Here is a 13,864-nt window from a genome sequence, read left to right as displayed (position 1 = left end):
TAGGGGAGGAAAACTAGTGACTGGCCAGCAGTCAATCAGCCTTTGACCCCGAAACCTTCCCTTGACTCTAAGCCCAGCCTACAACCAGGGTTAGGTGGCAACCCACTAACCTGGGGTGTGGCAAAGCTTTGAGAAACTGCCCAGCGCTCTGGACATGAGTGACCACTGGCGCTGGCAGTCACCCTTCTCTCCAGTTTTCCCATTTGCTTAAGGCACTGTGTGACGAGTGGACACCATCCAGCACAGGTAACTCCATTGTCACGGTAATCATGTCTATCATAAGCATGCACAGCTCCAGGAGGACCACAGCCACCTGCTCCTGTCCCCGCCCAGGGGAGCAGAAGCCAGGACAAAGAATCCACTTCCTGAGTTGCTGTGTGGGCTTCAGAATATGAAAGCATAAAGTGTATGAGGCAGCGCCGATCATGGCGCAGCTCCTGGCAACCCCGAGCCCTGGGGTTACCTGGGAGTCAGTGGTCTTTTATCAACATCCATCCGTACCACTGTCCCAGTCCAGCCTCTAGCCAGGAGGTAATTCAGGTTAATGAGTACAGAGATGTTCCCTTATTCACGAGGATTCAACATGTAATCTCTGCAAAGGATGTCAATTGACTCCATGTAATTGTCAGTGTCCCTTCTGTGCATAAGGAGCTTACATGCTGGTTTTAGGGGAAAAAACACCTTTAACATCATGTTATTCTTATCATATTAAAGGTTTAAAGTAATTCCTTCCATAACATCTCTCCAAGCAGAAAAAACAAAACTTCCTCCAAGTGCAAAATTGTTCCTTAACACCAGCTCCATAACTAGGACTATCTACCTGTCTGCTTCTTCAGGTGAAATTGAAACATTATGACTGCTTATTTTTTAATAAAAATTGCCTTAAATACGTGACTTTCCAGGAGACTATATGTGTCCAAGATGTCATAAACTGGATTTAAAGACAAAAACAGGTGAACTTTATGGTGAAAACATTTTAATGTAAATTGGTATCAAAAACCTAATGCATAATTTAAAAAATAGGACTCTTATCAAGTGAAGTTTGTCATTATACAGAAATTCCATTTTATTACAAGTTGTTCATTTTTAATGTGTAAATGAAAACTGCAGAAATTTTGAGATTATGTCTAATATTCAGACATAATTTCCAAGCTATTTTAGCACAGAGCTTTAAAAAAGGGGGGCCATCTTATATCTTGTTTTATAAATGGGACAAAAAAGGAAGTTCTCTTGAGTAGAATTTTTTCAGAAAATTGAAGTACAAAGGTCGTCAAATTAATCTAGGATTTAAAATGGAAAACGAAAGTTATTCCTGTAATGATACTGATACTGACCTTCCAGACACTGGCAGGTGAATCCACTGAGGTTAGAAATGCATGTTGCTCCATTTCTACATGGATCTAGGATACAGTAGTCAATCTTGGATTGGCAGAGCTCTCCAGTATAACCTGAAGCAAACAAGACAGACATGTATAAAATACTTTGCCCCCAAAACCATGATGAACCATCCCACAAGTTGATGGAGTTAACCAGTACCTATCCAACAAAGGCAACAACCTTACACTAGTCTTCCAGGCACTTCTTGGTCTAATTTGGTTTTGTAACAAGAAACAGAATAGTTTATTTTTTTATTTAAGAATATTTGCTTTCCATTGTTGTATTAGTTTCTGCTGTACAACAATGTGAATCAGCTATACATATATATATATATATGTGTATATATATATATATATATATATATAATATACATGTATCCCTCCCTCTTAGTACTCCCTGACACCTCTCCCATCCCACCCATCTAGGTCATCACTGAGCTGAGCTCCCTGTGCTATCCAGCAGGTTTCCTCTATTTCACTATTTTACACATGGTGGTGTATGTATGTCAATCCTAATCTCCCAATTCATCCCAACCTTCCCATCCCCCTCATGTCCAAATGTCCGTTCTCAATGCCTCCACCTCTCAGAATCAGAGTTCAAAAGTCATTTGCTTTGCAAAAATCTATTTTGCAAAGAGAAATTTTTTTTTTCACCATTAGCTCTGCATTTTACTTAGAAATATTAGAACCTTCAGAAGCTAAGACTGAACACCCCTGTCCCTTTCTCCTGACTTAAGGAAAAACAGGCTCTGTAATGTCTTTTTTATGACTTTTAAAAACTTTTATTTTTTAATTGGAGGATAATCGCTTTACAATGTTGTGTTGGTTTTTTCCATACATCAACATGAATCAGCCATAGGTATACACATGTCCCCTCCCTCTTGAACCTCCCTGCCACCTCCCTCCCCAACCCACTTTCTAGGTTGTTACAGAGCCCTGGTGTGAGTTCCCGGAGTCACACCACAAATTCCCACTCACTGTCTATTTCACATATGGTAGTGTGTATATTTCCATGTTCTCTCTCCATACATCCCACCCTCTCCTTCCCACCTCCTCTTGCTTGACTACTGAGATGACAGTCACTTTCTCATGGTCATCTAACTACTTATTTTTAAAAGCACCATTAGGAAAATTGCTAGGTAGGTATTAATTTTTTTTTAATTTATAATACTTTACTGTTAGAGGACTGTAAGTGTTCAATTCACCCCCTAGCCCTTCATTTTAAAGCTAAGGAGGTTGAGACATACAATATTAATCACATTTCTAAATTCATCTTAATTCTAATTTGAAGCAAAAACCCAACTCAGTAAATTTTTCCTGTAAAGCAATGGTGATTTTGTCAAATAATAACATAACCACATATGGGTGATGAGAAAATAAGGACCTGAATCTACTGGAATACCCATGCAGCCAAGAAGTCTTAAATAAATTTCAAATATTTTGTTAACTTTGCAAACAAAGCCCTCCTGAAAGGCAAGTTTAAGAAATAACATGCAATTATGTTTTTTAGCTTAGAGTAGAAAATGATTATGAAAGAAAATTTGGAAAATGCAAGATGTAAAATAGAAAGAGAAAAAAGTTACCCTCAGTCATGTTATTTGAGTGACATAATTATTAATACTTTGGAGAGATTCCTATCAGAAATATTTACGCACAGATATTTCCTACTAAATTATAATCATACTGTAACATTTTGATCTTTCCAGGATATACATAAAGTACATAAAAGCTTGTCTTTCTGAATTATTAGTTTTGAAGGCGTGTCATTAGCACCATATTTGAGATTTGCAAAAATAAATCAAAGAGGTTAGGAGAGAGATGATTTGCCTGAGCTTCAATGACCTGCCAAACAAGTCTAAATTACAGACTGTGAATGTGGAGGCCCTTGTTTGCAATTCTACTCTTCTTAATGTGTTTTAAAAGAGCCTATGGAGGACTTCCTTGGTGGTCCAGTGGTTAAGACTTTGCCTTCTAATGCAGGAGTTTCTGGTTTGATCCCTGGTTGGGAAGCTAAGATTTCACATGCCTCTTGGCCAAAAAAAAGAATCAGAAAAACAGGAGCAACATTATGACAAGTTCAATAAAGAATTTAAAAATGGTCCACATTGATAACTGAATAGTCTAGGGGACTCTAGCTAATTCATGGGTATGGGAAAAATAAGATAATTATGTAAACTAAAAATCTAAATGCCTGGACAAAAAGCCATTCCAGAATTCAGAAGAGAATATCTTACTCTAACAAATTTATGTTAATACATTTTCAAATAATAAGTCTAAATTCAGATTAACATTCTGTCCATTTAACTTAATCTAGTCTCCTCATATTTCCATATCATCCCTATGGGTATCTTAAAGAAAATTTTACTTCACCTATGAAGACTTCTTTATACATCCCTAACTAAAAGTGATTTTCACAAAGATCACTTTTAACACCTTCCTTAATGAATATCTGGTCCCACTTAAAAATTTAATTAAATACTCTAAACTATATTAATAGCAACAATTTCTTTTTAAGAACCACATTGTCTGATAACACACACATCTTCCCATGCTTTTAATTTGTTCTTATATAACTGATCTAATTATTAAGTTAAACCTATAAGCAAAGTGAATCTTCAGTACTGTTAATTGCTCCAATATTGCAAGCAAGTTTAATAAAATTTCAGTCTAAGAGAATAAGCCACGTTTGTGATGTGTTCAGGGATTGTCTGTAATGATATGGGGGTCACACTGGCATTCTGTGGTAGAGATGCTGAAGCTCTGCACTGCCTGAGATGGTTCCAGAATAACAGTTTTATCACTCAAATGCCAATTGTCCCCTCCAATGAGGAACACTGGTCAAGGATCAGTCACTGTATCATTGCTTTCTGTTCCACAGCTTTAAAAGGATTATATTAGAAGCAACCTAGATGTCCATTTGCAGACGAATGGATAAGAAAACTGTGGTACATATACACAACTCAGCCATTAAAAAGAATGCATTTGAGTCAGTTCTAATGAGGTGGATGAAACTGGAGCCTATTATACAGAGTGAAGTAAGCCAGAAAGAAAAACACCAGTATAGTATACTAATGCATATATATGGAATTTAGAAAGATGCAAATGATAACCCTGTATACGAGACAGCAAAAGAGACACAGATGTATAGAACAGTCTTTGGGACTCTGTGGGAGAGGGCGAGGGTGGGATGATTTGGGAGAATGGCATTGAAACATGTATGTTGTCATATGTGAAACGAACCACCAGTTCAGGGTCGATGCATGTTACAGGATGCTCGGGGCTGGTGTGCGGGGATGACCCAGAGGGAGGATAAAGGGAGGAGGGAGGTGGGAGGGGGGTTCAGGAAGGGGAACTCATGTACACCCAGGGTGGATTCATGTCAATGTATGGCAAAATCAACCAATATAATATTGTAAAATAATTAGCCTCCAATTTTAAAAAAAAGGAAAAAAAAGATACTTAAAATATGGGAAACATGGAACTATAAAGAAAAAGACCCTGTGTAACTAGCTAGACTACAGAGCATACACATATTGGCAGGTCTGAATTCAGCATAACTGGAGATGAGAAGCAACACTGGAGGACTGTGTGGTTGGGGATGAGAGAGGCAGAGAGGTAGGGCTGGGGTCATGGGATTACGGGATTACCAGCATTCTGAGCTGCAGGTGGCCAGTTGCTCAGCTGATGCTTGTCTGTAAGGGGCCAGGTATTACTACTGGCCTCAAGCCAGTGGCGAGTTCAAAGTTCCAGGAGTACCACCCTTGACTGCACTGGTCTCACTGACCAACTGCAGCCAGCTCTGGGAGAAGAGAGGTGGAGGGCAAGTTCCAGGAGTACCACCCTTGACTGCACTGGTCTCACTGACCAACTGCAGCCAGCTCTGGGAGAAGAGAGGTGGAGGGCAAGGAACCATGAAGACCCTGAAGCTGACTCAAGGGGCTCTTAAAAAAAAGTGAGTCATTTCTTAGATCCTCAGAGAGCACAGGGTGACATCCGGTCTCATCACCTCATGGCAAATAGATGGGGAAAATGGAAACAGTGACAGACTTTATTTTCTTGGGCTCCAAAACTACTGCAGATAGTGACTGCAGCCATAAAATTAAAAGACACTTGCTCCTTGGAAGGAGAGCTATGACAAACCTAGAGAGCAGAATAAAACACAGAGATATCACTTTGCTGACAAAGGTCTGAATAGTCATGGCTATGGTCTTTCCAGTAGTCATGCATGGATGTGAGAAAGAAAAGAAAGTGAAGTTGCTCAGTCGTGTCCGACTCTGTGACCCCATGAACTGTAGCCCACCAGGCTCCTCAGTCCATGGAATTTTCCAGGCAAGAATACTGAAGTGGGTTGCCCTTTCCTTCTCCAGGGGATCTTCCTGACCCAGGGATCGAACCCAGGGATCGAACCCAGGTCTCCTGCATTTCAGGCAGATGCTTTACTGTCTGAGCCACCAGTTGGACCATAAAGAAGGTAGAGAGTTGAAGAATTGATGCTTTAGAATTGTGGGGCTCAAGAAGACGAGTCTCTTGGACAGCAAGGAGCTCAAACCAGCCAATCCTAAAAAAATTGCTGTTCACCTGAAACTACCACAACATTGTTAATTAGTTGTACCCCAACACAAAATGTTAAGGGTGTTAAAGAATAAATAAACAAAATGCTTTAAAAAATCCTAAAGGAAATTGACCCTGAATATTCATTGAAAGGACTGATTCTGAAGCTGAAGCTCCAATATTTTGGCCACTTGATGTGAGAAGCCGACTCATTGGAAAAGACCCTGATGCTGGGAAAGATTGAAGGCAGGAGAAGAAGAGGATGACAGAGGACAAGATGGTTAGATAGAATCACTGACTCAGTGAACATGAATTTGAACAAACTCCAGAACATAGTGAAGGACGGAGGAGCCTGCTGTGCTGCAGTCCATACGGTTGCAGAGCTGGACACAACTTAGTGACTGAACAGCAACAGGGAGTAGATTTACCTGCAGTTGTCAGACAAATCACTGACCTAGACCTACTTGTGATACTCTCAGCTGGATACCTAAGGCTCACAAATCTCCCTTTCTGTGTCTTTTGTTTTTTAATTTATGTCAAAACTAAATAAGTGATTGGTAGGACTTCAAATGAAAAAGGACGATTCGATCATTAAAGCTTTGCCTGGTTCTTCCTTCCATCCTGCTGAAAGCCAGTCTCTTTCTGGGGGAATGAAGTAATTATGCCAACCATGAATAATGTTTCTTTATCTTACCAAAGCAGTGACAGGCACCCAGAGGACCTTGATAGTAGATGGTCAAGCCAGTGATGGAGTCAACACAGCGGATGGAAGCGGTAGTAAGTAGTGGCCATTAGTATATATCAGGGAGGATCTGTTCCAGCACGCGCACATGCGTACACGCACACACACACACACGTGTATGTGTCAAACTCATGTCTACTGAGTCGGTGATGCCATCCAACCATCTCATCCTCTGTCATCCCCTTCTTCCCCTGCCCTCAATCTTTCCCAGCATCAGGGTCTTTTCCAGTGAGTCAGCTCTTGGCATCAGGTGGCCAAACTATTGGAGTCCTACCAATACAATGTTCAGGGTGGCTTTCCAAAAGCTTGGAATAAAACCCAAACACTTTACCCCATGGCTCAAAACCACACCATGCCCTGGCCTCTGCCCCCTCCCCATTGACCATTGTGCTGCAGCCCCCCTGGGCCAAACTGGCCCAGCTCCTTTTCAGACTTCAGCATTGTTCTGGCACTGTGGCCGCAGGACCACACAAGGATATGAGAGGGAGACAGGATTCAAGACAAACAGTTACAACCCTATCCTAGAAAGAGATGGATGGTGCTAATGTTAAACCGCTATGAAACAGAGAAACTGCTGAGAAGAAAATTAGCAACTAGCTTTGGCATGGAGGGAAGGGGAAGAGGTGAACACACAGTGGAATTACACCTATAAAATCAGGAGATAAGAGAGGAGAGGTTAAAATTGAAACACATAAAGACACAGAGGACCTCATAGAATAATATGGAAGTCACCTCTAGAACCAGTTAGGGAGATGAAAAAATGTTTTAGAGAAGCTAAAAACATGCAAAATCCAACTAAACAGAAAAGGAAGTTGGCTACAATCTTTGTGGGAGTTCCAAACGAAATCAGAACAATTGGGTCGAGATTTCTCTTGAACACAAGGGTTGTGCAATCTGCTGAAAAATCGGACCCATTTGGAGGGTCCAGCCCAGAGCTAACTGCAGCTGGAGATGGTAAGGAAAAGGATGGCCCCTGTGTGTTCATCACTGATAGAGGAAGAATGGCCCTGGATGCCCAGGTCTTGTAAGACAGCCTAAAATCTCTCTCTCCAGGAAACAACCTTGGTTGTCTAAGCATCAAATCTAACTCATCGGGGTGAAGAACTGGAATCTGCTAGAGATGATAAAACTCTTCCCTCAGTAGAACCAGTCTCCTAACCCAGAAAGAGATGGAGCCAAATAAACAGAGGAGGATGTCATGGCAGAGACCTGGGCCCTGCGACTGCCACTGGGGGTCTGGCTTAGCTGATCTGAGCTTGCTGGTGGGCAAAGAAGGTGTCACCCTGGAGAAAGCGTGGTGCATGAGAGCATCGATCAGACTCAGGATTCCAATTAAAATGCATAGTTGAGTAATTGAGTTTTTAAGGCATTTGAAGTTGAAAGAGAGGGTTAAAGCAACACACACAGAGATGCTTGATGGGGCTTGAGAATCACTATGGTTTATAAGTTTAATCCTTACAAGGAAAAAAAACACAAAAGATTATTTCAGATAGTCTTCTGTGTGTGTAAGCCCATCTAAGACATCAGAAACCACAGCCCAGCATCTCTTTGTTCCCTCTCACCCTGCATCCTTCTATGGCTGTTCTCTCCCACTAGTTAGATCTCCACTCAGAAATCACCTGCTCAGACCTTGTGTCTCTTGAAAGCAAAAAATGTGAGTCACTCAGTCATTTCCGACTCTTTGCAACCCCATGGACTGTAGCCCGCCAGGCTCCTCTGTCCATGGAATACTCCAGGCAAGAATACTGGAGTGGGTTGCCATTTCCTTCTCCAGGGAATCTTCCCGACCCAGGAATTCAACCCAGGTCTACTGCATTGCAGGCAGATTCTTTACTGTCTGAGGCACCAGGGAAGCTTCCTTATTCTTCACCTTAGTACTTAACTCTAAAGAACCCGGGTGCCAATGCAGGAGATGTAAGAAACACGGGTTCTATCCCTGTCTTGGGAAAATCCCCTGGAAGAGGGCATGGCAACCCACTCCAGTATTCTTACCTGGAGAATCCCATGGACAGAGGAGCCTGGCAGGCTATGGTCCACAGGGGCATAAAGAGTTGGATACAACTGAAGCGACTTAGCATGCATGCAGTACTCGACAAAACACACATCTACCAGCTACCTCCCCATCTAAAAGGAGATGCCATGGGATGAAGGCTTCATCTCTGAAGCCACCTGTGGTCCTTCCAGGGTTCCTGCTCCATTACAACAGATTTATCATTTACCTGAAATGATATTCCTTTTTGGTTCCCTCTTGAGACCATAAACTCCCTGAGAATCAGGACTTTGTCTTGTTAATTGCTGAATCCTTAGCACTTAAACATTTTCTGTTACAAATGAACCCATTTGCTTAAAGTTTTTGCCCTAATGCCTCCCTGGTGGCTCAGCTGGTAAAGAATCCGCCTACAGTATGGAAGATCTGGGTTTGATCCCTGGGTTGGGAAGATCCCCCAGAGAAGAGAAAGGCTACCCACTCCAGTATTCTGGCCTGGAGAATTCCATGGACTATATGGTCCATGGGGTCGCAGAGTCGGACATGACTGAGCGATTTTCACTTTCACTTGACCCTAACAACAGCTATATATCTTTCAAGTTAGATTTGGCTTCTGCCTAAGCAATCATACCCAGAACACCACAGGCAACATGTGCTAGTTATTCTTTTTCCCAACACCCATGACAAGGAACACACAGCTATTAAAAATTTATTTCAAAAATGTGCTATCAAAAATCACCTTGTGCTTTGCAATGGTCTGATTTCCAATCTGGGAATACATAGGATGCCCCTGCCCCAGGCAGACTGAGGTGGGTGGAGCCAGACTGACGCTCTTTTGAACATTAGTCTCACGTCTCCAACTAGCATTCAGCACCTTCAACAGCTCTCTGAAATAAGGCATCAACAGACCTGAAACAGAACTCCTTTTTCCTGCCCAAGCGCCCCTATCCAAGTTTAATTCCTTAGGTCTGTGGTTCTCTACCAGTTGACTTTCTCCCCCAGGGAACATTTGAAAATGTCCAGAGGCATTGCTTATTGTCCCACCCCTGGGGACGCTCCAGCATCTATTAGGTAGAAGCCAGGAAATGCTGCCAAACACCCTACAATACACATGACAGTTCTCTGCCACAAAGAACTGTCCAGCCCCCAAATAACCCTAATGTCAGAACTGAGAAAGCCAGTTTAGGTCAATGAGACCTTAGCTCATCAGACTAAAAACCCTTGGTTTTATTCCAATGCCTCTTGTCTGCTCATAAGTAGACACTGACCCTTTACAAAACAGGGAAACACCACCTTTAGAACATTTTTACAAATCTGAATCCGTAGGAATATTTATAACTCCTAGCAAGTTAAAGGGGCTTCCCTTGTGGCTCAGCTGGTAAAGAATTCACCTGTAATGTGGGAGACCTGGGGTTCGATCCCTGGGTTGAGACACTCCCCTGGAGAAGGCAAAAGCTACCCACTCCAGTATTCTGGCCTGGAGAATTCCATGGTCTATATATATAGTCCATGGGGTCACAAAGAGTCAGACACAACTGAGAGACTTTCATTTCATTGAGCAAGTTAAAGACCATTTTAAAATAAATTATTTGACTATAAAAACTTTAAGGTATTGAAGAATTTATAATTGTGATTGTCAGTTTGTAAGTAAAACAATCGCTTCAAAAACAGACGCTATCGGAAATGCTGATCTCTTAGGGGATCACAGGGGTTCTATTGCCTCTTTGGAGAATGTTCTTGTATAACAAAAAATAATAAGTGTTAAAGTGGTGCCTCGGGATACACATATAATAAGGATGACTTCCAAGGACATACAGGATGACTGAGAAAGCTCTAGACTGAGGCTCAGTGCTTTTAAGTCCAACCGTCAGAAATGGTGTCAGATGAAATGCAGCACACGTGCTAAGGAGTAAATCCTGCTGGATGGAGAAGATGACCCGACACCTGTAAGGAAACGCACTGAACTGATTCACTCATTCATGGGTGTGATACCAGACTATATCTCGTCTAACGCAGGCTGGGAATAGGAAAGCTATGACAAACTTAGAACGTGTGTTAAAAAGCAAAGACATCACTTTGCCGACAAACATCCGTAGAGTCAAGGCTATGGTCTTTCCAGTAGTCATGTACGGATATGAGAACCAAATGTGGATCATGAAGGCAGGGCACCAAAGAACTGATGCTTTGGAACTGTGGTGCGAGAGAAGACTCTCGAGAGCCCCATGGACAGGAAGGAGATAAAACCAGTCAATCCTAAAGGAAATCAACCTCGAATACTCATTGGAAGGACTGATGCTGAAGCTGAAACTCCAGTGCTTTGGCCACCTGACGCAAACACCTGACTCATTGGAAAAGACCCTGATGCTGGGGAAGATCGAAGACAGAAGGAGAAGATGGTGACAGAGGATGAGATGGTTGGATGGCATCACCAATTCAATGGACATGAACTTGGACAAACTCCGGGAGATGGTGAGGGACAGGAAAGCCTGGTGTGCTGCAGCCCATGGGGCCACAAAGAGCCGGACACAGCCTGGTGACTGAACAACACCACCTGTGAGTATTTAATTTCACACTATGTTGTAGTTAGTATAAATATAATTAAAATTTATCAGTGTATATAAAGAGAAAATAGCTATGTTTCTCTGTGAACATCGGAATGGTTCGAAGATAACCACATCCTCATGGTGTCATTTGACTGACAACAACATAACAAAAAAAATGTACCCTGCAGTACCCCCAAATCACTATGTACTGGCTGTACTCTTCAAATGCAGGAAAACCTTCCAGAGTTCAATGGCAAATTACATGACGTGTAAACAAAGCTGCCTAAATGAGTCAGACAATTAAAAAAAAAAAAGAACAGGCAATTGACCAGTTGCTTTTCTAAACATTCTCCTTCTTTGCAACAATGGTTTTTTGGTACCATTGTTATGATTTCTCTACTAAAATAAAGACTCTTCTGCGGTTGCTTTGACTCCGTGAGGTAGAATATAATTGTTTCTTTGCAGAGCTCTCCTGAAAGCTTCCAAGGTGGGAATTGTGGTGAGAGCTATTTTTAACATTTCTGGTCTTTTAATAGCCTGGCTTCTGCAGTGAGATGAAACGACTGGATTTGTACTGAAAGCCTGATGCCACCGACAGAACCCACCAGCCTCAGCTCTCACCCTGGGGGGATCAGAGCGGCCGGGCAGGGCCTCAGCTGCTGCTGCAGAGATGAAGTGTCTAATATTAGCAAGCAATAAATAGCAGGAATCTGTGTGCCATCAAGACATTCAATCTCAGAGGCCTCCAATATCAAAGTCGGAAGGCAGAAATTATTTAACAGAAAAAAAAAAGACTAGTAAGATCTGCTGGCAGGGAAAAACAAACACATCTGAGCAAATGCAAACATGCTCATAAAACCAAAGGCAAAGAAAGGAAGATATAGGAGGCCCATCTGCAAAAGACAATCAATAAAATATAATTAAAATGAGAATCTGCATTAGAAAAGCACGAAAGAAAGCAGACATTCAGCAGAACTGGAAAAATTAGCCTCAAGGTTAGAAAAAAGAAGTAACCACATCTAGCACAGAGGCAAGAGGCCCGGCGGGAAGGACAACGGTTTGGAGAGTCAGAGGTCAGGGTGGTGACGCAATGATCAGCTGAGCAAAAGCATCAATGGGCTGACTTTGACCTTCATTCCCCTCCTGGGTGAAACAGGGATAACAATCACACCTGGCTCCCAAGACAGTTGTGATGAATGAGATCAACCCCAAATAGCAGGAGCCATTTCTATCAAGTACACCCTTGAATCCGCAACAGCCTGCACCAAGCCTGCCACAGCGTGGGTAGCTCAGTATTTTTGAATGAATGAATAACTTAGGATTTTTATTTTGGCTACACTGTGCGGTATGTGGGATCCTAGTTCCTCAACCAGGGATCGAATCCATGCCCCTTGCATTGGAAGCACAGAGTCTCAACCACTGGACCACCAGGGAAGTCCCTGAATAATTTAGGGTTTTGACAGTGGAAAGCATTATGCCAATATTGTTTGTTCTCTCAGTTTTTAACAGTCAGTGGAGAGCAGTAGTTTCCCAAGTCCCCAGATCAACAACTGCAGCAGCAGCAGTTGGGGACTGACTTACCACAAATGCAAATTCACCAGCAATACCCTAGACCCACAGAATACTCAGGGGATGGGACCCAGCAATATGAGTTTTAAGAAGCCCTCCAGGTGACTCTGAAGCAGGGTTGGTGCTAAAGTTTGAGAACCACTGATCTGGAAAACTAGCAGCAGCTTTTTTAATATCAAATATTAATATTATTCATTAAGAGTTACACATCTGATGCAGATTACAAAGAAAAAAAGATCAGAAAGTGAAAGTCAAATATTATATGACATCAAAAAGCCTTTACTGGCTGCATGTTGACACATGTTTTTTCTTTTCATGAGTGGGAGAGCCCCTAGGCTCAATTACTATACCTGTCACTGCACTGTTTCTAGAGAAACTTCCTTTTTCTTGAAGAGCACGTGTTGGTGACTTTTGTCCCCAGCCCCAAGCACAGAGCCAGGGATGCCATGGCTGGCATTTATAATTACTCATTATAAAGTAATTAATGACTGCATAAGCACAATTCATTGCTGTTTTAAAATAATCGCTTTTATTCCATTTCCCTAGAGCCCAAATAAGAAATATTAATTAAAATATTAATATAGGCCAGACTAGAAATGATATCTCTGTCTCCTGATCTAGTGGTTACAAAGGGGGAGCGATTTCAAGAAAGATCTTTTCATTAAGTATGTTCTGAGAAATTGAAATCAAAAGGGAGAAAACATTAAATTAATTAAAAAACTGATACAAAAAGCAGACAAGTTAAGTGAGTGACTGACTTAAAGTGACGTACCCATTGAATCCTAAGCTTGTGTAATTAACTCAAAAGGTGGTACAGTTGCCAATGCAGGAGACACAAGAGACATGGGTTCAATCCCTGGGTCGGGAAGACCACCTGGATGGCAACCCGCTCCAGTATTCTTGCCTGGAGAATCCCATGGACAGAGGAGCCTGGTGGGCTACAGTCCACAGACTTGCAAAGAGTCAGACACGACTAAGCAACTGAGCATGCACGCATAGGGGAGGCATTCATTCCTTCTTTCAGAAAGAATTTGGAGAGAGTAAACAGTCACAGGTGAAGAATCCACAAGATGCTTAGAAACAGTTCCTGCCTGCA

At 42.0% G+C, this 13,864-nt stretch overlaps 1 protein-coding gene across 1 annotated transcript in view; it reads right to left on the bottom strand.

The window, feature by feature from the left end:
- DNER (delta/notch like EGF repeat containing) overlaps nt 1-13,864 on the bottom strand; it is a 390,295-nt gene that overhangs the window by 126,520 nt on the left and 249,911 nt on the right. The window contains exon 7 of the mRNA XM_055397670.2: nt 1,335-1,448. Coding sequence (XP_055253645.1) covers nt 1,335-1,448 — 114 coding nt within the window. The remainder of the gene's footprint in view (nt 1-1,334; nt 1,449-13,864) is intronic.

Source organism: Moschus berezovskii, chromosome 2 (assembly GCF_049115385.1).
Source record: "Moschus berezovskii isolate FMDL1 chromosome 2, NW_MosBer_1.0, whole genome shotgun sequence".
Lineage (NCBI taxonomy): Eukaryota > Metazoa > Chordata > Mammalia > Artiodactyla > Moschidae > Moschus > Moschus berezovskii.
The sequence above is the reverse complement of the archived record's forward strand: the minus strand, read 5'-3'. Positions and strand labels throughout refer to the sequence as shown.